General features: G+C 49.0%; 4 protein-coding genes across 12 annotated transcripts; 3 read left to right on the forward strand and 1 right to left on the reverse strand.

Moving 5' to 3' along the window:
* The first annotated feature begins 4048 nt into the window (after window positions 1-4048).
* CLDN7 (claudin 7) lies at window positions 4049-6317 on the forward strand. 2 transcript variants are annotated; one of them, XM_016142111.2, is made up of 5 exons: window positions 4049-4205; window positions 4466-4729; window positions 5554-5718; window positions 5831-5915; window positions 6012-6317. In XM_016142111.2, exons 2-5 carry the CDS (start codon window positions 4507-4509, stop codon window positions 6172-6174), a joined length of 636 nt encoding a protein of 211 aa, XP_015997597.1. In that variant the 5' UTR covers window positions 4049-4205; window positions 4466-4506; the 3' UTR covers window positions 6175-6317. The 2 variants fall into 2 exon arrangements, with proteins under 2 accessions (XP_015997597.1, XP_015997596.1); XM_016142110.2 differs by having other exon boundaries at window positions 4049-4729.
* Window positions 6318-6412: 95 nt separating this feature from the next.
* ELP5 (elongator acetyltransferase complex subunit 5) lies at window positions 6413-12603 on the reverse strand. 8 transcript variants are annotated; one of them, XM_016142108.2, is made up of 9 exons: window positions 12412-12603; window positions 12130-12241; window positions 11910-11970; window positions 11743-11823; window positions 9902-10122; window positions 8585-8607; window positions 7895-7990; window positions 7664-7764; window positions 6650-7024 (listed from the first exon to the last, which is right to left on the reverse strand). In XM_016142108.2, the coding sequence occupies exons 2-9, from the start codon at window positions 12173-12175 to the stop codon at window positions 6910-6912; spliced, it is 744 nt and encodes a 247-aa protein (XP_015997594.2). In that variant the 5' UTR covers window positions 12176-12241; window positions 12412-12603; the 3' UTR covers window positions 6650-6909. The 8 variants fall into 8 exon arrangements, with proteins under 8 accessions (XP_015997587.2, XP_015997594.2, XP_015997591.2 ...); XM_016142105.2 differs by having other exon boundaries at window positions 8504-8607; XM_036222786.1 differs by having other exon boundaries at window positions 8585-8667.
* A 360-nt stretch (window positions 12604-12963) lies between these two features.
* CTDNEP1 (CTD nuclear envelope phosphatase 1) lies at window positions 12964-18993 on the forward strand. Its single transcript, XM_016142109.2, has 8 exons — window positions 12964-13524; window positions 16114-16180; window positions 16276-16394; window positions 16590-16661; window positions 17084-17200; window positions 17425-17536; window positions 17959-18043; window positions 18344-18993. The coding sequence occupies exons 1-8, from the start codon at window positions 13423-13425 to the stop codon at window positions 18402-18404; spliced, it is 735 nt and encodes a 244-aa protein (XP_015997595.1). The 5' UTR covers window positions 12964-13422; the 3' UTR covers window positions 18405-18993.
* A 1069-nt stretch (window positions 18994-20062) lies between these two features.
* On the forward strand, window positions 20063-22162 carry LOC107509521 (GABA type A receptor-associated protein). The gene is made up of 4 exons (XM_016142112.2): window positions 20063-20295; window positions 20878-20956; window positions 21096-21214; window positions 21667-22162. The coding sequence occupies exons 1-4, from the start codon at window positions 20206-20208 to the stop codon at window positions 21730-21732; spliced, it is 354 nt and encodes a 117-aa protein (XP_015997598.1). The 5' UTR covers window positions 20063-20205; the 3' UTR covers window positions 21733-22162.
* The last annotated feature ends 115 nt before the right edge of the window (window positions 22163-22277 follow it).

Here is a 22277-nt window from a genome sequence, read left to right on the forward strand (position 1 = left end):
GTCTATTAATGTAGTGAATTACATTGATGGATTTTCTAATGTCGAGATACTTGTATCCCTGGGATAAACTGTCCCTTTTTGTGATGTATTGCTCTTTAAATACACCTTTTCATTTGGTTAAGTAATATTTTATTGAGGATTTTTGCATCTATATTTATAGATGAAATGGACCTAGGCTACATTTCTCATATCATCTTTAAGTGATTTCAGAGGCAAGATTACCCTAGACTCATAAAATGAGCTGGTCACTTTTTCACTTCTTTACCAGATCTGTGTCTCAGATATATATTTCAGGCTGAACACAGATCATCTGGCCCAGCCTCCTGTTTCCTAAGCAAGCAAAATATTATCACTCCTATTTTATGGATGAGACAATTGAGGCCCAAGAATAAATTTCTAAATGAGGTGGAATTAGAACTTGGAATATTTTGTCTACCTTGGGGCTATAACTTCGTGGTCTGACTAGTAAAATAATAATCAGTGATCATTATAAAAATTAGTTTTTGAGTAACAATGCATAATAATAAAATAATATTGCAAGTTCCCAAAGTTCATTTATTCATCAAATTTTCAGAACTCAGAAAACACTTTCCCATAGAAACAAACAAGTTGGTTGAGTTCCCATATCAGGTTGCTTACCTCATCATATCACTCATCATCCCCATTCTGTGTTGTATAACCCCTAATCTGACCCAATCTATCAACCAGATTTGATCTTTCAAATTCTTCCTTTGTGACCTCTGGACTCAACATCTACCATCATCCTTATGTGCCCAGCCTCTTCACTGAATATTCCTTTCCTAGACCTTTAAAATCCCCTGTTGTTTTGAATTTCATGTCTGGAAGTGTATCACTCACTATCTCTAATCGTTGCTAGGGTCTTTCAGCCTGCTCATTCACCCATATTCACTGAGTATTTTAGTACCTGGCTCATCATCTTCCTCTTTACACCTATGTCCCTATCATCGTTGTTGGTGACTTCAAAATCAATCAGGTACTCTATCTAGTTGTAGTCTCTCAGTCCTCAGTCTCATTTCCAATGATTTTTCTCTTCATCCCATCCCTAGGTTTTGTCAGCTCCAAAAAACGACCTCCACCAATTTATTGAACTCAAGCCTTCCATCTCTGATGATCATTTCCTAGCCATCCAGCTCATTTACTCATTATTTACTCATATATTTCTTTCATTCACGGAGAACTCTAAGCCATTGATTCTAATAGTTTTTCACTATCCACCAACCCTTTTTTATGTTTACTTCCTTATTACCCCATTTATATCCATAATCTAAAACATAAAACACTCTTATGCAAATACCTTAAAATCTTTTTTCTCTCTATTTAGCAACCGGCCCTGGTTAATTTCAACCATCCATCTACTTGCTCCTTGTACCCAACTTTTGATTGTCTCATTGGGCTTTGGGGGAGGGTTCTACTGGCATCTAATCAGTAAAATCAAGGATGCTAAATATCCTATCATGCACAAGACCACCGCTCATATCAAAGAATTATCTGGCCCCAAATTTAATAGTGTGAGGTTAAGAAATCCTGGTTTAAATTAATACTATAAGTCCCAAAGGAACAAGGGACACAGGGTCTTCCTCATCACATTACTCTGTTTTATTGCCTTCAAAACATGTAGCATTTAGTTTATGTTTTTATTGATTGTTTCCTTTCTCTAGTATCTAAGTTACATGAGCACAGTGTCCTTATCTGTCTTGTTTACAGCTGTATCCCCAGTGTTGAACATGATGCCTGGTACATTATATAAGCCCTCAGAAAAATTTTCGTTGAATGAGTAGATGAAAATGCTGTTAATTTGCAAATTTATTCATTCCTTCATCAAATATTTATTGGTGATAAAACCCAAACACATCTCTGTCCTCTTGGAACTTATAGTACAGTGGAAGACTGACATTAAATAAATAACCACACAAAGTAAATAGTTTCAAACTATGATAAGGGCTTTGAAAGTAAAGTACAAGTAGTGGTAAGAGCATTCAGCAGGTGATCTGACTCAGTCTGGGGTGGGGTGGTCAGGCCAGGCTTCCAAAGAGAAATGACATTTGAGCTGGTAGCTGAAGGATGAGTCAGTTAGCTGAGTAGAGGAAGGTGTGTGGGGGTTAAAGAAGAAGAGCATCCGGGCATAGAGATCAGAATGGGCGAAGGCCCTTTGGTGGGAAGGAACATAGTATTTTTCAGGAACAGAGCAGTCCAGTGTGGCTGAAGCACAGAGTCTGGTAAGCCATGGTATAGTATCTGCCAAATCCAGTATAACAATAGGAGCAAAAGAGTGCCATTGGAAGATATTAAGGACTTCCAACAGGAAGTGATACGATTTAAGTTTTTTTTTTTTTCAAGTCACTTTCAGAGACTAGACTTTAGGACAAGCAGGGAAGCCAGGGGATTGGTTTCGAGGCAATTGCAGTATCCAGGAAAGAGGTGATGGTGGTTTAGCCTGAGGTAGTGGTGTTGAGCTTGGAGGGATGTTGAATATACTTACATGATGAGAAATACGGAATTTTAGAGCTAGAAAGCACCTTTAAAAAACACATCATTAATCAAAAAGTAGAAAAATAAAAATGAATAAAAAAGTGCTCATTAAAGTCTGCATTTTATAGAAAAGCAAGTTAAAGAGGCATGATGGGGCTCTTCAACATGTTTATTGAATAAAAGAAGGAAAGACAGAAAAATGTTTGAGAGGGAGAAACAAAGAAGAGAAATGAGAGAGTCGAGGTAAAAAACAAAAGGAGAGCAATGAAATAAGAGAGACAATAGAAAGGAGTATGAGTCTGAGAGGTGAGAGGTGGGAGAAGAGGAAGACTGGGAGTAAACCTGGTAGGAAGATGCAAAGAAAGACTAATTGGTGATCCCGGAAGATAGGGAGGTTGGAGATAGAGTACAAAGGTGGACTAAGAGAGGGGAATGAAATAGGAAGTGGAAAAGGCAAGAAGGGGGAGATGATAAAAGATAAGGGAAGAATGAGTGAATCCGGGATGCTGGGAAGAGATACCAGAAAAAAGATGGGGCAATAGTTTGGGGAGAATGAGAGAAGAAACCTGAAGGTGAGGTGGGAGTCTGAGGTCAGACTCAAAGGTCACATTAGGGAGAGCTGAATGGGAGAGCAAAAAGGCAGGTCTAGGCTCAGCATCAAAGAAAGAAATGTACGCATGGCTGGAGGGAGTGGAGAGAAGGGAAAGGTGAAGGACAAGTTTGGAAAGAATCCAGGGAGGGAACGAGGAGTGTGGCTAAGGCTCTAAGGGATGCCTTTCTCTGCTGGCCACCGTCAGCTGGCTTCTGGTGTCAGTGGTTTCTTTCTTCTGCTACAAGGACCCTTAATGAGGGAGGGGGCAGTGACCGCCGGGAGTTGGAGTACAAAGGGCCCAGGCATTAAGTAATGTGAGGGGTTGGAATGGGGGGCCAAGAGGATGGGAGCCCTTGCCTGGAAGCCGGGTGTCCGTTGGAGAGCACGGTACAAGAGCGACTGACAGAGGCGGGGCGCGGGGACGTGCGGGAGCCGTGCCTGTGAGAGTGGAGGCTGCTGAAGTGGGAGTTCTGAGGGATTGGAACCAAGGGCCCCTGACTGTGGTATCTGCCAGGATCAAAGACTTAAGAAAAAGGAGAAGAGCAGAGAATGGGAGCAAACTAGGGCGGGATAAAGAGCGCCTAGGGGGAAAAGGCTGAGCGAAGGTTGGTCAGGGGTGTCCCCCACTCTCTGGCTCTGCAGCGTCCCTGGCGCACCTGTTGCGGAGAGGGGAAGTGGCATCCTGATGCCTGAGCAAAGTCCGGTCCAGAGGGGCTGACTCTTGAGCGTGGGAGTTGGGAGAAGCTTTTGCCTCCTCTCCACCTGCAGTCCAAGCCGGGCAAGTAAAGGGGCGTGACCCTGGTGCTCAGGTTTCTTCCTCTTCACCTGGGCTAGGAGGGGTGGGGGCTGGGACTTCCGGCCCAGGTGAATGTCCCTTCGGTGACGTCAGGTCACTCTCGGCCGCCCCTCCGGTCCCGCCCCTCCCCCCGCGCTCCTAGTGCCTGCGGGGACGCGCCCCCGACGCCCTACATATACTCAGGTGCGCCGCACCTGTCCGCACACCGCTGAGGTTTCCCGCACTACCTCTCTCTCGCACCGCAGCCTTGGGCCGACAGCTCAGGATACTTTGGGGCCTTCCAGCACCCAGGACCGCTCCCATACGGCCCGTCTACCTTTTGTTTGGGTAGGGTCGCTAAGAGCACCGGAGGAAACCGCCCGGCCTTCACGGATCTCCTTTATTGGCCACCAGTCCTCCGGGCGTAGCCTGTTCCCTCTGCTGTAAGACCCTTGCCTCGTCAGAGGGTCGATTTGTGTTTACTTCGGGTGATACGAAATTTGCAGTCACTCGACAAAAACCTTTTTTTGACTCTTTGGGCGACTTATAACTCCACTCAAGTTGTCTTTTGTGGGGTTTCCTCTCAAAGTTTGTTTGTTTTATTGCAGAGGCGCCCGCCCGGCGCCCCCAGTCTTTTCTGAGGGCGGAAATGGCTAATTCGGGCCTGCAGCTGCTGGGCTTTTCCATGGCCTTGCTGGGCTGGGTGGGCCTGGTGGCGTGCACTGCCATCCCGCAGTGGCAGATGAGTTCGTACGCGGGCGACAACATCATCACGGCCCAGGCCATGTACAAGGGGTTGTGGATGGACTGCGTCACGCAAAGCACGGGGATGATGAGCTGCAAGATGTACGACTCAGTGCTCGCCCTGCCGGGTAAGGCTGCGGGGCCGACGGGGCCGACGCGCCCATGGCCGAGGTCACGGGGTAGGGTGCTGGGGCAGAGCCGGACATCCTTGGTTTCCGGGGAGCCGGCGGGAAGAGAAGGGAGCAGAAGCAGCTAGTTTGGGGCCGTAGTGCTGGCCGGAGTGGGCCGGGGTTCCGGTGGTTGCACGTGAGCTCGCACCCCGGCCAGAAGCTTCTGCCCACAGCTTCTCCCGGAAGCCTGGTCCTGGGCTGGGGTCTCCCCTCCCCCACTGCTCTGAGCAGGCAACAGCCTCGGTGCTCCCGCCCTTTTCTCAGACAAAAGCTGGCGCGGGACCGAGGCCGCGGGGTCGCACCGAGGGCCGAGGATCCGAGCGCTTCGTCAGAAGTGGGCCGCCGCCTGCGGCCTCTAATCTTATCGGCCGATTAGCTGAAGCCACAAACCCTGTGACCTCGATAGTGGGGTCAGCTGGGACGCGCCGTCATCTGCGGCCCGCTAGGGTCTCAGACCGCCGCCTCCGCTTTTCTTCGTTGTCGCCTTTCACCCTTCCCCCTACCCGGGGCAGTTTCATCGAAACCCGGGCGCCCCGGGCGGGTCCGAGAGCCGAGAGAGGGCGGGGCGGAGCTGGAAGGCCGCGGACTCGGGAGGGTGCGGGATCCACCCTGCTCCCGCCCTGGACTTGACACCGGTGGGGGTGGGGGTGTGTGGGATGCAGGCCGGCGGCGGGGTCCAGCGGCTGCTAGTTAGTGGGCACGGCGGGCGGCTCGAAGGCTGCAGCAGTGTGCAGGCCGTCTGCACTTAGAGCAATGATGGCACGTTTGACCCTTCCCCACAGCGGCCATTCAGGCCACTCGTGCCCTAATGGTGGTATCCCTGGTGCTCGGCTTCCTGGCCATGTTCGTGGCCACAATGGGCATGAAGTGTACACGCTGTGGGGGAGACGACAAAGTGAAGAAGGCCCGTATAGCCATGACTGGAGGCATCATTTTCATTGTGGCAGGTGAGTCACCGGTTTAAGGCGGTGGCCTCAAGGGCTCTTCTTTTCCATCATGGAGGAGCAAGTGTGGACAAGGTGCTGGTTCACGATATCTGACTCCTCATTCTCTCTCTAGGTCTTGCTGCTTTGATAGCTTGCTCCTGGTATGGCCACAAGATTGTCACAGACTTTTATAACCCTTTGGTCCCCACGAATATTAAGTAAGTATGGTAGCCCTGCTTCCCAAGGGGACATGGGGTCCTGGGGCAGGGAGAGGCAGGCCAGGGTTTTTTGACCCCAATCCCCTCTCTCCACAGGTACGAGTTTGGTCCTGCCATCTTCATTGGCTGGGCAGGGTCTGCTCTGGCCCTCCTGGGAGGTGCACTGCTCTCTTGCTCCTGTCCTGGAAGTGAGAGCAAAGCTGGGTACCGTGCACCCCGCTCCTACCCTAAGCCCAACTCTGCCAAGGAGTATGTGTGAGCAGGGACCCCTTGCCCCAGCCTGACGGTCCATGAGTGTTCTGACTCCTGAAAGGACCTGGGGCAGAGCTCAGCCTGTGAGCAGGGTATGAAGCAGAAACCTTCAGTAACTCTAGTCCTGCACACCATGTACAGTTCCCTGGGGGTGGGGGGTGGGGGTGGGGGAGGGGGAGACAAAGAGTGGGTGTGCTTTTTGTACAGTAATAAAAAGTATGTTTTGGAAAGTAGGCTTTTTTTTCCCCCTTCAGGGCCTCTTCCTACCCAGATCCCTTTAAGGAGCCTAAAGTATACCTATTAGCTAAAAACACACTTACTGAGCACCAATGGCATATCAGTCCATCCCTGTTTGACCATTTCATTGTCATTTAGGTCCCCAAACTAACTGACTCTAAAAGACTTAGGTGCTTGGTCTTCCTCATTCATGCCCACCCTCCAGTCCCTTCTACTCCCAATTCTTACTTAAATAGCTACTAGAATTTCTTTTTTAATAAAAAATACTTTATTAGGCTTAGGGGAGGGGTTTCCTAGTCTCTCACCTTCCCCTTCACCCTCATCTCATTTTTGTCCTGATTAGAAGATGCTCCTTGGCTCATGGGTCATAGTGCAGGGCCTCCATAAAGGGAACAAAAATGGGGCAGAGACAGGGCGAGGCCAATGGGAACAATGGAAAGATGGTTATAGACCCAAGGTCTCCCCACCACCCTCCAAACACAGTTTAGTCAAATTTAATGGCTAGTCAAATATCTAGGTCATCATCTGGGTCCTCTTGGTCCAGGTCATCATAAACATCTGGTTCATAGAAGATGTAGCTGGTAGCCTGGCCCAAACTAGGGCACAGCAGGGCTTGCTGTCTGAGGAGAGATAAGGGGAGAATTGGTGCTGGTGAGTAGGATAACAAGGTTACTGTTTGGATACCTTCTATTTAGTGAATGTGATTCTTTTTGTCCTCCATGTTTTCTTGGTTCAAGTCCCTTTCTCTGACTTGGTGTAGTTAGTACTGAAGCACCATTTGTTACTGGAATATATACTCTTATACAACTGTCCTAATACTCTAGTTCTAAGCCACTTGAGGGCAAGGATTCTGCCAGTATTGCTTCATCTGCCCACACAGTGGGAACAGAACAGGCATCTACTAAATCCTTATTAATCTGCCTCTGCCTTCTCCATCTAGCTTCTTTTCCTCCTAGCACCAATGCCTAAAGATAGGGCCATTTCCCTGGGTCCGGTCTGACTCAGTCTAGGCCCAGATTGCTCTTCTGGAGACAACTCTGGAGCTGGGACCCAAGGCTCAAATGGAGAGAAAAGAGACAAAGGCCCTTTGCCATTGTTGGGGTATGGGTGGAAAAACAACTCCCCAGACGTGGCTCTGGAGATGGACTTCAGACCCTATAAAGCCTGAAAGGTTAATCAATAACCTGTTGTCACCCCACCTCTCAGGCTCAGATGCTAGGCTCTACTCAGGAATCTGGGCAGATAGGCCCCAACCTTACTTTTCAGAGCTGAACTGGAATGGCAGGGTCAGGTTATCTTTGGCTTCTTTCTCTTTCTTGGATAGGTGAAGGTTAAAGGTCAAATGAGTTGTGGGATCCACCTGTAGGTACAAAGGATGCTGCCACTCTGCCCCATCCCTGGAATCGCTGACCCCACCCCCGACCTCATCAGTTTTTATTTTTGGCAGACCCCAACTCTTCCCTTGTTCTGGCCCTGGCGCTCTTAGATACCTGGAATATGTGAGGATCTGGGTGGGGCTGGGAAGCTAGAGGAGGACCTCCTTGGAGATCCAGACTGAAGTCAGGCCGAATGGAGAACCACTGAGTCTGGGGGCGGGGGGGAAGAAGAGTAGTAAAGTTTTTTCCCATCTTACAGAATAAACCAGAGAGAACTAAAAACCTAACACCTCCAGCCCCCAATTACCTATGTACTGGCTGCTTTTACCTCTTACTCTCTCTACCTCTTGCCCCTCCTGCAAACTTCTTTATATGGACTTGTTCCTTCTCTCCCCTAGTAACTACTTTTCTCTTTTTCCATTTCCTGGAAGGGAGTATTTTTCACTGGTTAAGTTCACAGGATTTGAGTTTCCTAGGTTGCAAAATGAGGATAATAAAACAATCTACCTTACAGGGTTAGCTATAAAGATTAAATGAGGGAAATAATGAAATGATGAAAGCACAGAAAGTGTTCCATCACATCAGCTTTTTTATTGCTCTTCCTTTTTGTCTGACTCCCAACTCTAGTCTCTGGGTGCTTCTGACCTTAACGGTTGGGTGCTGTTGGGGCCTCCGATAGAGGATGTGAGCCGATGCCTGGCCCGCTGTACCACTCAGAGTCACCTCGGACTGAGCAAGGCTGCTCAATGCTCCCACGGGGCCTGGGCCATGAAGCTCTTCATGTAGCAGGCCTAGCACACGTACCTGCTGTACTGGGGAGCTGTCACCTGGAGAGGGACACAAAACGTAGGGCATAAAGGGCAGTAGACTGCATTCAGGGTGGAAGCCTGGGATCAAATAGTGAGGAGGAAAAGAGACCCACATTCCATCACAGCTAACAATCCTGACTGACTTTGGCCAGTTTTGTGGCCCTACTTTGAGCCTCTTTCATGTACTTTAATGTACTTTCTTATTTCAACGTAAATCAGATCAAGGCACCATTATAATCCTCAGGAGCTACTAATAGCCTTCAAGATAGAATTAACACTTTCATCTTTGGTTCCTGCTTCATCTCTTAGGTACCGAATTAACCTGTATATTTTAGAACTTGCCAAGATCTCAGTCAGTGTCTTTGATTCCCTCCTCTTTGGGGAGCATTTATAGAGTGTCAGGCACTGCACTAAATACTTTTGTGACATTTTTAGGTTGAACCATACAAAATTGCGCATATTTGACATTTGACTATATCTGGACTATAAAAGCAGCAATTCCACGCTTTCATGAAGGGCACTAAAGCACTGAGCGATCAAATATTTTAATATTAAGCTGGGTATCTGACTCCAAAACTCCTTCCAGTACTCAGTATACTTCGGGGCTAGTCCTAGTACTGCTGGCCTGGCCAAGTTTGCCTGGGTGTCCCCTTGCTCTCCAAGACGGTTCCTTCCTTAAGGTACTTTGTATATGCTCTTTTATCATGGCCCTTATCAGAATATCTTGTAGCTGCTTGTTTGTCTGTATCCCTTATGGGACTTTGAGCTCCTGGAAGACAGACCTGACTACAGTTAGTCTTTATTTTCTCATTATCTAAAATTGTATCTGGGATGTGGTTCTGTAGTGTAGCGGTTAGCATGTCCACTTTACATGCAGAAGGTCCTGGGTTTGCCCCCTAGTGGAGCCACAGTCCATGGCCTATGGCTGTGCCACCCTGAACAAGCCCAATTGTCTCATCTCGGAAGCTAAGCAGAGTCAGACCTGGTTAGTACTTGGATGGGAGACCACCTAGGAAGACCAGGTGCTATAGGCATAAATACTAATTAAATAAATTAATTGTATCTGACACACTATATGTATTTAATATTTGTTGAATGAATGAATTAAATGGATGAGTAAAAAAGAACTTGGAAAAGAAAAAAGTGATTGTTAGGTAGCATTACAGAGAAGTCGAGAACTAGTATTAAGGTTAAAAAGATGGAAGAAGGTCCACTTGGAGATCCCTGATATGTTTTTTCTTAGTGTGGAAAAGGGCATGTTCTTTGGCAGGGGGAGATGTATGAGGAGATGGACTTCAGCGGGGAGTCTCACCAAGGCTTGAGTCCTGATAGTTTAGAGCATACAGTGTCTGGCAGAGTGTGGTGCAGGGAAGGTGAAGCAGCAGCCAGCTAAGTGAATCAAGAGCAATGGTGACAGGACGAGGATCTGTCTTCCCGCGCATGGCTCTCAAGACTCCCAGGAGCCCCCCAGGAAAGGCTTCCCCAGTCTTTGACCAGTTGAGGGGGTCTCTGTAGAGGTCAAGGTAAACCAGCCTGCAAAGGGAAAATAGAATGCAACATAATACTGCTCCATCTCCCTAATTTTGAAATTCATCCTATGATCTTTATGGCTGTTTTCCTGATTTTCACTAACATCCTAAATACCAATGAAAGATTAATTACTGAGAGGTAAAATATAGTGACTGAAAATACAGACTTTGGCATCAGATAGCTCTGAGTTCCGGTCTAGATATGTTACTTGCCCAAGATCACCTAACTGAAAAAATTAATCTCTCTAAGACTCAGTTTTTTTATTTGTGAAATAGGGATACCAAGTTGATATTTAGCACAGTGCTTCAGACATGCTAAATACTTGATAACTGTTAGCTACCATCACTATCAAATATTTCTTGAGTGGTGGCTAAAGTGTATCATTCTTTGGATGGATAAAGAGAAAAAATACGAGATGAGGTTCCTCCAGTCTGTAGAACAGCTTAGAGAAGGTCAAGAATTAAGTCATGTACTACTAACTACAGATAAAATATCAATTCAGGAAAGGGAGACTGGGATGGGCTAGAAACCCTAGAAATGCTTCATGTGGCATAACTTCTCTTATGAATGACATCTTAACATATAGCATTACCTCTATCACAATGGCTGACACAAAAATAGGGCTCAATAGACATGTAACCTACTGTTATTAGCCATGCAGCTACCCAGACCAAGAAATAGTCTTTCTTAATCAAGCAACATAGGTGAGTTCAGGGACCTCCTCATCTGGATGCTACCCCCCATCAGTCTATAAGTCTTGGAAGTCTATCTACTAAAGTTCTTTTATATTTGTCCCAAACTCTCCAGCCCCGCTGCCACTCCCTTAAGTCAGGCCTCTGTCACCTCCTACTATTATTCTCTAAGATTCCTAATAACAGGCATCATGTTTGCCTCATTCACTACTGTATCTCCAGTGCCTAGCACAGCATCTGGTTCACAATTGGTGCTCAGTACACTTCCATCTGAAGTGAACTTGAGTTATTGCAACAGTCTTCCCAGTTGGTCTACCTATCTCCCGGCTGCTCGCTGCCAACTCATTCTCCATATTGTGGTCACTGAATCTAACAGGAATGTTATCACTCCCCTCCCAAATTTTCAAATGATTCTCCACTGCCTTTACAATAATATCTAAACTCCTTTTTGTACCCTACTCTCTAAGACCTTTTACTATTAGGTATCTATTTATCTGTCTGACCTCAGGAAGCTCTTTCGCTTTCCTATACTTCTAACTTTGCATATGCTGTTCTCTGCTTGTAGGACAAGTCTCTCAGCAGCTCGCAGTTAAGCGTTGATACAAGTTTGGAAACCATGTCTGGATTACGCATAACCAGATTCCAAATAACTCAAAGGACAACATGTTTATTCCTCTCCTCCAGTACAGCCGCTAGTGCTAAACTGAACTATTGGCCTTTTAGTACCCTCTATTTCTCTCTTAACTTATGTAGTCTCTGCTTTGGATTCTCCAGATACTCACCACTCCTTATCATTCCTCTTACTGATTCCCACCTCCTGAAAGATGCATATCCATTCATTCAGCGAATAAGTATCTGCGCTTGTTGCTGTAAGAGTTCCTTAGCAATAGAGGTTCCACATTCAATTAACTCTCTTCCAAGTTGTACTTACTGGCTGTTGATACTGGCGTCAAAACCTTCACGAAACTCTTCCTCGCTCACTTCACACCCCAGGATGTGGACCTGCTCCCCACTGAGGCACATATGAGGCAGAGTGTCAAAGAGTGGGGCCCAGACTTCCATCCCGGGTAGGACGGGGAGACGCTGCAGAATACTTACCACAATACAGATTTCTTGATAAGTGCCTTCAAGAGACTACGCCCCTCCCACTGCACAGAGTCTGAGGAGAGCGAGGAACGGATAAACAGCGTGAGAACACTAACTTTTCTGCCTACGCGGACCCGTCAAACCTCCACCCCGAGCCTGTGACCTATGGTCCTTCCTTCCCATTTCAGTCCCTTGAGCCCGAGTCCGAAGCCCTTGTACTTGCGACCCTCACCCCGAAGCAGCACCAGGCCGCTAACAGCCAACAGCGACTCCAACATCTCCTACTGGCGTCGAGTTCCTTCTCGGACGCCCTCTGATAGCGTCACGGCCTGCCGTCCCGCCCCCTGCAGGTGAAAGGGGCGGGACATCCATTATTCCTCCCACTACTAAGACCTGGCAGCCTGGAATGAGAGGTGATTAATGTTCAATATTCCTAGGGGTGCTCACGCGGAAGGGCCCCCTCTCGACCCCTGGCGCAAAGACATACGGAAGACACCCCTCTCTACATTTTTACCGTGACTGGGACGGGAAGAGCGGTTGAGGCGGTTGTTGATGGGAGGGGGAAGTGGCTGCACGAGCTCTTCTGACGGCCGGAACTCGGGGCAATGATGTCACTCTGTCAGGTTCACCCCATTCCAGGCGGGGCCTGCTTCGCCCTAGGCCCCGCCCCACCGCCACCTTCCGCGCGTGCGCGGTACTGTGGCCTTGTTCGGAGCACACTCCACTTTCTTTAGCCCCACCCGCAGAGACCGAGTAGGCGGGGAACATTACTCCCGGTGAAGCGAATACACGTCACCACCGGAAGCAATGTCAAAGGGGAAGAGGAGGGGGGAAGAAGGGAGGAGGGATCCCCTTGGGCGGTAAAATGGCGCCTGTCAGAGTGGGAAACCCAGCTGCAGAGACTGCAGCTCCAATCCTCAGCGGCTAAGACGCCCCCGACCTCGGGGAGGGGGAGGCCGCTCCGGTTCAGCCATCCGCGCCCTTCGGCTCCCCCTCCCCCAACCCCTCTTTCCCCGTTTCTTCGCACGGCCGGGTCATTCGCCACCGCCGCCGCCGCAGCCCTTCGCGCGCCTTTGCCCCCCGCCCTCCCCTTTCCTGCGGGCAGCCCCCTAGCGCGCCTGCGCAGCGGGCCACCCTCCTCTTCCCCCTTCCCCACCCCCTTCTCCCTAGCCCCCTCCCCCACTGCCCCTTCCCCCAATTCTCCATCCCCTTCCCTCTTGGTCTCGGAGGACCCCGTCCAAGCCCGACCTATCTCGGCCCGCAACCCCTGCAAGACCGTCGGTGCCACTCCCTGCCCATGTGGGCCCCTTCAGTCTGCCCACGCCTGTACCCCAGCTCGCGGTTCGGCTGGGCTTTCCCCTCGCCGGGGGTGGCTTTCTGAGCCGCCCGCTTGGTGCCCCTCTCTGCAGCCTCTCCTGCCACTCGGGGCCCCCGTTTCCCCTCCCGGCGGCGGGGGGCTGCCCCCGGGGGGCTGGCGGAGTTGGGCCGCGGGGGCCCCGGGGCCGGCGGTGCCGGGGTCATCGGGATGATGCGGACGCAGTGTCTGCTGGGGTTACGCACGTTCGTGGCCTTCGCCGCCAAGCTTTGGAGCTTCTTCATTTACCTTTTGCGGAGGCAGATCCGCACGGTGAGCCTGGAGGGGCCCTGGTGGTGGTGGTGGTGGGGACCTCTGTCAGCGGCGTTCACGGGGTTTTGGAAAGTGTCGGGCCTAGGCCTAGAAACAGTTCTGGCGGCGACTTCTTCCCCTAGAGAATTAGGGCACCTTTAACTGGGCTTGGGATGGGGAGGAGGGAGACCCTTGTAGTAGAACCAAGATGGGTGGGGTGCCCTAGGCAGACACAGGATTTTGCAACTCTTGGGGGCTAGGGTGGTGGGTGGGGCGCTCTGAAGAAAGTCGAAGTTGTTGCTAAAGAAACCAAGAGACAGGGAACACCTGTTTGACGGCAGCAGATCTATTGATGAGGGCTTGTGAAAGACTGATGTTAGTCCCTCCGTGTGTATTTGGTCTTATAAAAAGGGAGAGACAGGCCTATGTGTCAAGATGGGTGTCAGTGGGAGGGCATATGTGACAGGCAAGGTTGGGAACTTGGGAAAAGCACTGAGTGTGAAGGAGAAACCCCTGCGATTTGCATTAAGGGAACGCTTCCAAAAAGGCCCTAAAAACTTCACAGTGTGAGTGTGGGTATCTGGATTTATTGAGACCCTGAACTAAGATGCCTTTATGTTGGGCTTCTTTTGTTTTGGAAAGGAGCACATCAAAGTTTGGGTGGCCCTATCAGAGGAAGGTGTTTGTAAGTTGTAGGCTTTAATCCGAGGGCATGCTCCTTTCTCCAGGACATCCTAGCATTCATTGTGAGGGTTACTGTGGTCAGTGAAGACTATGTACACATACTCAAGTATCTCTGGGTTTCCTCCTGTATAAGTTTTTTCCAAGGTCAAGGCTCCTTAGGCTAACATCATTTAAAGAATAGTCTCTTGTATTCTCGTCGTCACTGGGGAGAATCCTCTGAAGGAGCCTGGGGAGAATTCAGTGAGCTAGGTGCAGAGGTTCTCAGGTCTGTACTCTTTGGCATACCTCAGTAAAACTTGAAAGACTAAAACCAGGTAGGGGCTGCCTAGGTCAAAGAATTTCCAGAAAGCGCTGGATGGTAGTGGTGGGGGACTTAATGACTTGGGAGAATGGACCTGGTCTTTTACCATTCCACTCCTTCCACTTCATGATTTAGGGTAAGGATTGTTCTGGGGGGTCATGGTTGTAGGTAGGGCTCTTTACCTGAGGTAAGAGTTAGGAGCCAAGAAAAATTTGAGGTCAGAGATGCTGAGATGTGTGTGGGGCTATCTCCTGGGATTTTTACCTGTTAGCGTCCATCCTTTATCTGACCTTGCTCTGAGCTTCCCACCTTCTCCCTCCAACACATCACTTTTCTGTTCTAGGTCCAGGAAATAGTGCTCCAGCCCATCCAGAGGCTCGTTGCCCTCCTCTGGGTGGCACTAACCCTACAGCCTTTTGTCTTCCCTTCCTTTCCAATCTGGTTTCTCCCCCCACCCCACCCTTTCTGGCAGATGCTTGAAGCATTCCCTACATGCCCAGCATGTGCAACCCGAGATAGCAGGGCAGGACACCAGAGCTGTTGCAGCCCTCATCCTGGCCCAGGGAGGAAAAAAGGGCAGGTGCCTTGGGATTAGGGGTAAAGGGCCATTCGGTTTGCTAGGGGAAGCCTGGTTCTGATGAGGCTGAGAGCTTAGGGATGGACCGAAGAGCATTTGTCTGTGCCTTAGAAGAAAAGAGTAGAAGAGGGAATTGGCAGGCTTTGCATGGGGGAGATTTGAGTGTTAGAAATAGGAGCCTCTAGAGAAGGCTTGGAGAAGCTGGAAGGCTGAGGTGGTGATGTCCTTGTCCCTTCTTCACCTCCACAGCCCTTACTTCCCTCTTTCCCCACACCCTATCAGTCGGCTTGACGGGTGGGGCTTTCCAGTGTTCTCTGTCTTGCCCTGGGTACCAGGAAAAGGAAGCTGTTCAGAGGGCTGAAGTTCTTTGCAACTTGTGACTTGGCTCTTAGAGACAGGAATGGACAGGTGGCTGGTTAAAATAGGCCTGATGGCCCCCAGCCAGAGGAACTTAGGTGACCTGGCAACCCTTGGATTCCCTCATCCTCTATTCCCTTTAGGGACCCAAGGACCTTCCTTCTTGACTTCTATGCAGTGTCCATTAAGGAGTCTGAGGCTCTCAGTTCCCAGCGGGATGGGAGTGGAGGTGGGGAGGGCTGTGCACTTCATCCAGTATAGCAGGATAATATCATAGTTAAGAGGGCAGGTTCTTGCATCAGACTGCATGAGTGAAATCCTAGATCCACCACTTCATCAATTCTAATATTTACTGACCACCCCTGCTACAGTGTTCTAGGAATACAGCTGTGATGGAGACAAAACCCATGCTCTCATAGAGTTTTCATTCTAATTGAGTGGACAAACAACTAAAGATAATTTTTCTAGCTGTGTGGCCTTAGGCAAAGTATTTAACCTCTTTAAGCCTCAGTTTCTTTATTCGTAAAACAAATATTATTATTGTTGTTTTGTTGTTGTTTGGAGAAATAAACGAAATAATCCTAGGTCACTTACATGGTACCCAACATATGGTAAATGTAAAATATGTGCTACCTATTGTTACTGAGGAAGATTTTCTTGCCAGGGTTTTTATTCTCTCTCTTGTTCTTAGGTAATTCAGTACCAAACTGTTCGATATGATATCCTTCCTTTATCTCCTGTGTCCCGGAATCGACTAGGTGAGTATGCTGGCTGGGAAGACTCCTTTAAGGTGAGGTAGGGTTCTGGGTCTGACCTGGAGGTTGGTTGGTGTTATCCCTTTGTTGTGGTTCAGGCCAGGTGAAGAGGAAGATCCTGGTGCTGGATCTGGATGAGACACTTATTCACTCCCATCATGATGGGGTCCTGAGGCCCACAGTCCGGCCTGGAACACCTCCTGACTTCATCCTCAAGGTGTGTGGGGGTGGAATGGTTATGTCTATTATTCTGATTAGACTGGGTCTCCCTTTCCCAGTCTCAGAATGTGTCATCCCCATCCTCATCCCCTGGCATCCCTGGAGGGAAACAGGCAGTGGGAAGGTGGGGAATATCCTTCAGGCTTTCTTCTAGTTCTCAGGACTTCCCCAGCCCTTCCCTATTTCCCTACAGGTGGTAATAGACAAACATCCCGTCCGATTTTTTGTACATAAGAGACCTCATGTGGATTTCTTCTTAGAAGTGGTGAGTTTGCGAAAGCCAAAAGGAGCTCTGTGATGAAGGAATGGTTTTTATTTAGGCTCTGAGATTTTAGAGGATTTGGAGGAAGTAAAGGGTGAGGAGAAATGGGTAAGTGCAATTTTGGAGAAGGGAGGTTATGGGATATTTGGAGAATGGCTTTTTGTGGTTTGGGTTCATTTGTTTTGCTGATACAATTCTATTCTTCCACAAGCTTCTTACTCTTTTGTTCTTGCATTTCTGAATCTTAAGGGTATATGGTGTCTAAAACTCTGAGTTTGGGGGCGTCCAGAATTTTGTGTCCTCAGACACATTCAATATTGCTGAAAGTCCTGAAGGATAAGGCTGGAATCCTAGTGAATGGGAACTATATATCTAAATAAATGATCACATTTTCTGACACTTATCTCTTCTCCTACCTATTTCAGGTGAGCCAGTGGTACGAGCTGGTAGTGTTCACAGCAAGCATGGAGATTTATGGCTCTGCTGTGGCAGATAAACTGGACAACAGCAGAAGCATTCTCAAGAGGAGATACTACAGACAGGTAAGGGGCTAGAATCTAGGTCTAAGAGTGAAGCTCAGGAGGCAGGCTACCAGGGAGTGACTTTAGTTTGAGGCAATTGTCCTGAAATGGGAACTTCTGGGCTTATAGGGAAGGTATACCGCACAATCCCCTTTGTGGGAGTTGGCTGCCCATGGTGTTGGGATTGGGGGGGCAGTCACAGAGGGTGCGTCTCCTTTTGATGCCCAGCATACCCTGCCTTCCAGCACTGCACTTTGGAATTGGGCAGCTACATCAAGGACCTCTCCGTGGTCCACAGTGACCTCTCCAGCATTGTGATCCTGGATAACTCCCCAGGGGCTTATAGGAGCCATCCAGGTATGGGGGAAGGTGGTGAGTCTGGCATGACCAGGAAGTGGTTCTGAGGAGGTATTCTGAATACATGGAGCTGGGATGCTTTTATTTACTGTAGGTCAGGATGCAAGCTGTTTCTTTTTTAACTGAGACTTTCCCTCCCCCACATGTCCATTTCATAAATCAGATTTCGCATAGCTGATTTGCTCTAGCTGACACAATGGCAATAAATTTGACTAAAAGCTTCACACTAGTATGAGATACAGTGATTGACAATTTTATTTTGGAGGTTGAATCAGGAAGGTTTTTATCTAAGTTATTGAGTTTGGGTGGGGGATGGTGGTGAGGTATATATTTTAAAGTAATGATCCCTACTCCCAAAGAAAAGAAAAAAATACCCCGTCTCTCCTGAATCCTTTCTTATGTGCATTTTTCACTCAACCTAGACAATGCCATCCCTATCAAATCCTGGTTCAGTGACCCCAGTGACACTGCCCTTCTCAACCTGCTTCCCATGCTGGATGCCCTCAGGTAAGGGAAGCTAGACACTTAGATTTCTGAGGATCAAGGAGGAGGTGGGGGAATCCCAAGGGAGAATAAAAGTTTGTCCTGTTTTACTTACTTATTTCTCTTCCCTTAAGAATTTGGCATTTGAACTCATCTTCTTACACTAAAAGCTCATCACTTTTAGCCATTGGGTTTTGGGCAAACTGAACATCATGTGAAAATGGTGATCATTTCTGCCCTAGACTCTAGTGAGGCTGCCTCACACTAGTGTTGTGGGGCTATCAACTATGAGGACTCTACCAATGCAAGTTATTGTCATCCCAGGTTCACCGCTGATGTTCGTTCTGTGCTGAGCCGAAACCTTCACCAACATAGGCTCTGGTGACAGCTGCTCCCCCTCCACCTGAGTTGGGGTGGGGGGGAAAGGGAGGGTGAGACCTTGGGATGCAGTCTGATGCCCTGTCCAATGGTGAGGACTGCCTGGGCAGGGTCTGCCCCTCCCTACCCTCTCTCTCTGCCCTGGGAGCCCTGCACTCCATATGGAGTCTGGATGGACACATGGGCCAGACTCTGAAGCAGCCTCACTCTAACTTCGTGTTTGAACTCCCTGGAAACCCCAGACTGGGACATAAGCGGAGGCTTAAGAGAGCTGAAACAGTGTCTGTGATGAGAGACAGGACTGGCCAGAGTGAGAAACAGACGTTCGGTAATCTGGGAGGCTGAGAGAGAAGCCAAGCCAGCTTTGTTGTGATTTGATTTTTTTAAAAACTCTTGTACAAAACTGATCTAATTCTTCACTCCAAGGGCTGGGCTGTGGGTGGGTTACTGGGATTTGGGCCATTGGATTTTCCCCAAATTTGTCCCCCCATTTTCCTTTTTTCCCAGATTCCATCAGACCTGTAACCAGCTTCCTCTTTTTTTTTTTTTTTTTTTTTTTCCTCTCTTAAACCATGCATTACAACTTTGAAACCAAAGCTGCCCTAGGTCCTTCTCTGGGGTTCTGGGAAATAAGGGAGGGATCTTTGTTCATATCCATCCTGTCCCCTACTTAGATGGGAGAGACTGCTATTGGGCCTGTGGGGTAGGGGGATAAGATGGTGTTGGCTTGTTAGGAATAGAGTAGTGAACATCGATGCCACATGCTTTGGCATGAAGGGTCTTAGTGACAGAGTGGGCGACCCTGCAGATAGTGAAAGGACAGCTACATGTCCTGAGGGAACTTGAGCTTCAGAGCAGTAGGACACATAAGTATGATAGAAGGAACCTGTATGCCAGAAAAAAGCAAATAGCTGGAGAAATGCCGGGCTGGGGGGGAACCCACGAAGTCAAGCTAGGCGGGCGCTGCCCCCAGGCGGCCAGACGAACGTCCCTCTGGGCTCCAGCTCTAGCTGCAGCAAGCTCCACCTTCCAGCACCCTCCTTCCCGAAGCCGGCTCTATTTCCTCGCATCTGCCACGTGACGCTCCGCCCTTCTCTGAGATCACATGATTTCTTTGACAAAAATATTAATTGTATTCTTCCGCGCTGACATAGTCCCTAACCTTTTGGACCTTTACAGTCCCTATTGGTCCACCCATTCCTGGTATCCAAGCGTTCTGTGCGTCTTTCTAAACATATACTTCGTTTCTGCTCTCCTTTGTTGCCGAAGACCCCCCCTCCTCCGCTTGGGCACTACTTTGTTTTGGTGTCAACGGCCGCCTTCAGCGTACCAACGTTTTGTGAATAGCTACCTTTGTAATTATCTTCAATTTTTATCCTGTACGTTATGTCTGAAAAGCTTTCTTAGAGGACTGAGTGGCTTTATGATTACTATCTCCTAGCTTCTTTTCACCCCCAGCTTCGTGGGGGAAAGTCGAAAAATGAGTTTTCGGTTATTTTCGACGGTAGCAAAAGCCAACTACCTTTGCTACGACGCCTGCGTAGCCCACAAGTTGATTCCAAAGCAATTACGCTGACGGCGTGGCGGGGTGGTGGCGGTCAGGGCGGCTGCGCTACTAGAGTAATGTAGCAGGAGGGGCCGCCCTTGATGGGCGAGGGCGGGGTTGGTGAATACGGAAGTGGCGCAAGTCCTGGGATCGCTCCGCTGAATCCGCCCGCGCGTCGCTGCCGTCGCCGCCGCCCCCAGTCCCGGCCCCCCTCCCCCCGGGTTCCCTCAGCCCAGCCCGGTCCAACCTGGTTCCCGGGAGGATGAAGTTCGTATATAAAGAGGAGCATCCGTTCGAGAAGCGCCGCTCTGAGGGCGAGAAAATCCGAAAGAAATACCCGGACCGGGTCCCGGTAAGGACAGTGGCCAGGGCAGAGGGCGCGGGGCGCTGGCACTGACGCCAACGCGACAGCCTGAGCATGAGTCCGGGACAGGCAGCATGGGCATCTGGCTGCCGGCTGTGGCGGGGTTGGGAACAGCCTGAAACTGCTGCGGCGGGGACCGGAGGTGAAAGGAGTCGGGTAGCGGTGGTAGCTGGGGTGAGGGAGTGTAGGTGGGAGAGCTAGACCTTGTGATTCGGGAGGTTGTAGGGAGTTTGACAGTCAGAGTATCACATGGTCATCCCCCTGCCCCCCCCCCCCCCGCCCCAGCTAGCTAGGTTTTTGAGATTGAAGCTATAGTCGACCCAGACAAGTCATCTCCGTCGAATAAAGATAGTTTATTATGACGCCCCTAATTCAGGCACCTGGGTGTTTAGGTGAGTTGAGTCAATGGGGTCAGAATCTTTGCTCAGGGCTGCACCGAGTGTTTGGAGACAGAGAGAAATGAGTCTAGGGTAGGCGGGGTGCCAGAAATATTGTTACTTAAATTCCTGACCGGTGGAGCTGTGGGGCTGTACACTTAATGTCTCATGATTTTAATATTCTTTTTATCAGGTGATAGTAGAAAAGGCTCCCAAAGCTCGGATAGGAGATTTGGACAAAAAGAAATACCTGGTGCCTTCTGATCTCACAGGTGGGAACCTGAATCAATACCTAGGTTTGCTTCCTGGGGTGGGAGAGCAATCTCTGTGGGAGGAGGCTCCGCACAGCAGCTCTTCTTTGGAGAGCATTTGTGATGTCTTCGACTTTATCATCCCTTGTATCTTTGGCAGTTGGTCAGTTCTACTTCTTGATCCGGAAGCGAATTCACCTTCGGGCTGAGGATGCCCTGTTTTTCTTTGTCAACAATGTCATTCCACCCACCAGTGCCACGATGGGTCAGCTCTACCAGGTACGGTGACTGGGAAGTAGTGGAGGCTTTGGAGAGGAGTTGGAAGAGCTTGAGGGGAAGAAAGTTTTAGGTCAGTAGTTCTTGGACTAGCTGGCTTGCTTAGCTCTCAATTTTATCTTTGGCCTTAATATTTTTCATAGTCCTGGGCTGGGTTTTTAGAGAGGACATTGGTAGTAAAGTAAAGGGAGGGAACAGTGAGCTGGAGCTGTTGTTCTGACTCAGACCCTTTCTAAGGTGACAGAGAACAGTTTGAGATCATTTTCACCCAGAGCTGATGCTAGGGGTAATCCTGCTAGGTTGCTAGGGCCCGGAGCAAGTGAGGAAGAGTATCGGGCTACTGGTTTTGGGGGAGTCTTCAAAAAGAATGGTTTTTGAAGAATGATTTTGGTGGCAGGTGGTTCAAGTAACTAAAGCCAGGGCCTGAACACCATCATTTTCTGTTTTCACTCCAGGAACATCATGAAGAAGACTTCTTTCTATACATTGCGTACAGTGATGAAAGTGTCTATGGTCTGTGAAGCTGCTGCCCCTTCAGTGGGGGGTCCTGTTCTACAAAGAAAGAGGTGGCCCCCCCTTCCTTGCCCTCTTCCTTCTTCAAGCTCAAACACCACCGCCCTTCAGATCCGCACTTCCTAATGTTTGAGGCTCTTCACCAGACCCTTGTAGCAGGAGTATAAATGAGGAAGATGGCCTCTAGTGCCTCTCCTTTTTCCTTTCTTCCCCTTTCTCTACCACTTTTCCCATTCTGCTTTAGACTTGTTGATTGTCAATCTCTGTCTCATCGAATGATTGTTTTGGTTTCTGTTCCCTTTCTCATTGCCCAAGGGGCTCAGAACCCCAACAATCATTTCCTTTCACTACCTTTTTTTGGGATAGATGGAAGGGACTGAAATTGGGGAGGGGGGAAGGTTGGAAGTACATCAATAAAGAGGAAACCACCAAGCTGAACTGGATTTTGCTTTGTGTTCCTTTCCTCCCCCTTTCGTTTAGTTGTCAGTGGTGGGGGGAAAAGGGTTGGAGGGATATTAATATATTGGTTTATTCTGTTGTTTTTCCTTCTGCA

The sequence above is a fragment of the Rousettus aegyptiacus genome, unplaced genomic scaffold (assembly GCF_014176215.1).
Source record: "Rousettus aegyptiacus isolate mRouAeg1 unplaced genomic scaffold, mRouAeg1.p scaffold_m13_p_6, whole genome shotgun sequence".
NCBI lineage: Eukaryota > Metazoa > Chordata > Mammalia > Chiroptera > Pteropodidae > Rousettus > Rousettus aegyptiacus.

What these genes read in the sequence shown, in the direction of transcription:
- CLDN7 (XM_016142110.2), top strand. Translation starts at nt 4,507, where the DNA reads ATGGCTAATTCGGGCCTGCAGCTGCTGGGCTTTTCCATGGCCTTGCTG. An exon ending in CTCAGTGCTCGCCCTGCCGG is followed by an intron (nt 4,730 to 5,553) that starts GTAAGGCTGCGG and finishes CCTTCCCCACAG; the next exon opens with CGGCCATTCAGGCCACTCGT. An exon ending in CATCATTTTCATTGTGGCAG is followed by an intron (nt 5,719 to 5,830) that starts GTGAGTCACCGG and finishes TTCTCTCTCTAG; the next exon opens with GTCTTGCTGCTTTGATAGCT.
- ELP5 (XM_036222781.1), bottom strand. Translation starts at nt 12,175, where the DNA reads ATGTTGGAGTCGCTGTTGGCTGTTAGCGGCCTGGTGCTGCTTCGGG. An exon ending in CGGCCTGGTGCTGCTTCGGG is followed by an intron (nt 11,971 to 12,129) that starts GTGAGGGTCGCA and finishes CGCTCTCCTCAG; the next exon opens with ACTCTGTGCAGTGGGAGGGG. An exon ending in CTATCAGGACTCAAGCCTTG is followed by an intron (nt 8,668 to 9,901) that starts GTGAGACTCCCC and finishes ATTTGATCCCAG; the next exon opens with GCTTCCACCCTGAATGCAGT.
- CTDNEP1 (XM_016142109.2), top strand. Translation starts at nt 13,423, where the DNA reads ATGATGCGGACGCAGTGTCTGCTGGGGTTACGCACGTTCGTGGCCTTC. An exon ending in TGCGGAGGCAGATCCGCACG is followed by an intron (nt 13,525 to 16,113) that starts GTGAGCCTGGAG and finishes TCTTGTTCTTAG; the next exon opens with GTAATTCAGTACCAAACTGT. An exon ending in TGGATTTCTTCTTAGAAGTG is followed by an intron (nt 16,662 to 17,083) that starts GTGAGTTTGCGA and finishes TACCTATTTCAG; the next exon opens with GTGAGCCAGTGGTACGAGCT.
- LOC107509521 (XM_016142112.2), top strand. Translation starts at nt 20,206, where the DNA reads ATGAAGTTCGTATATAAAGAGGAGCATCCGTTCGAGAAGCGCCGCTCT. An exon ending in AATACCCGGACCGGGTCCCG is followed by an intron (nt 20,296 to 20,877) that starts GTAAGGACAGTG and finishes TCTTTTTATCAG; the next exon opens with GTGATAGTAGAAAAGGCTCC. An exon ending in CGATGGGTCAGCTCTACCAG is followed by an intron (nt 21,215 to 21,666) that starts GTACGGTGACTG and finishes TTTTCACTCCAG; the next exon opens with GAACATCATGAAGAAGACTT.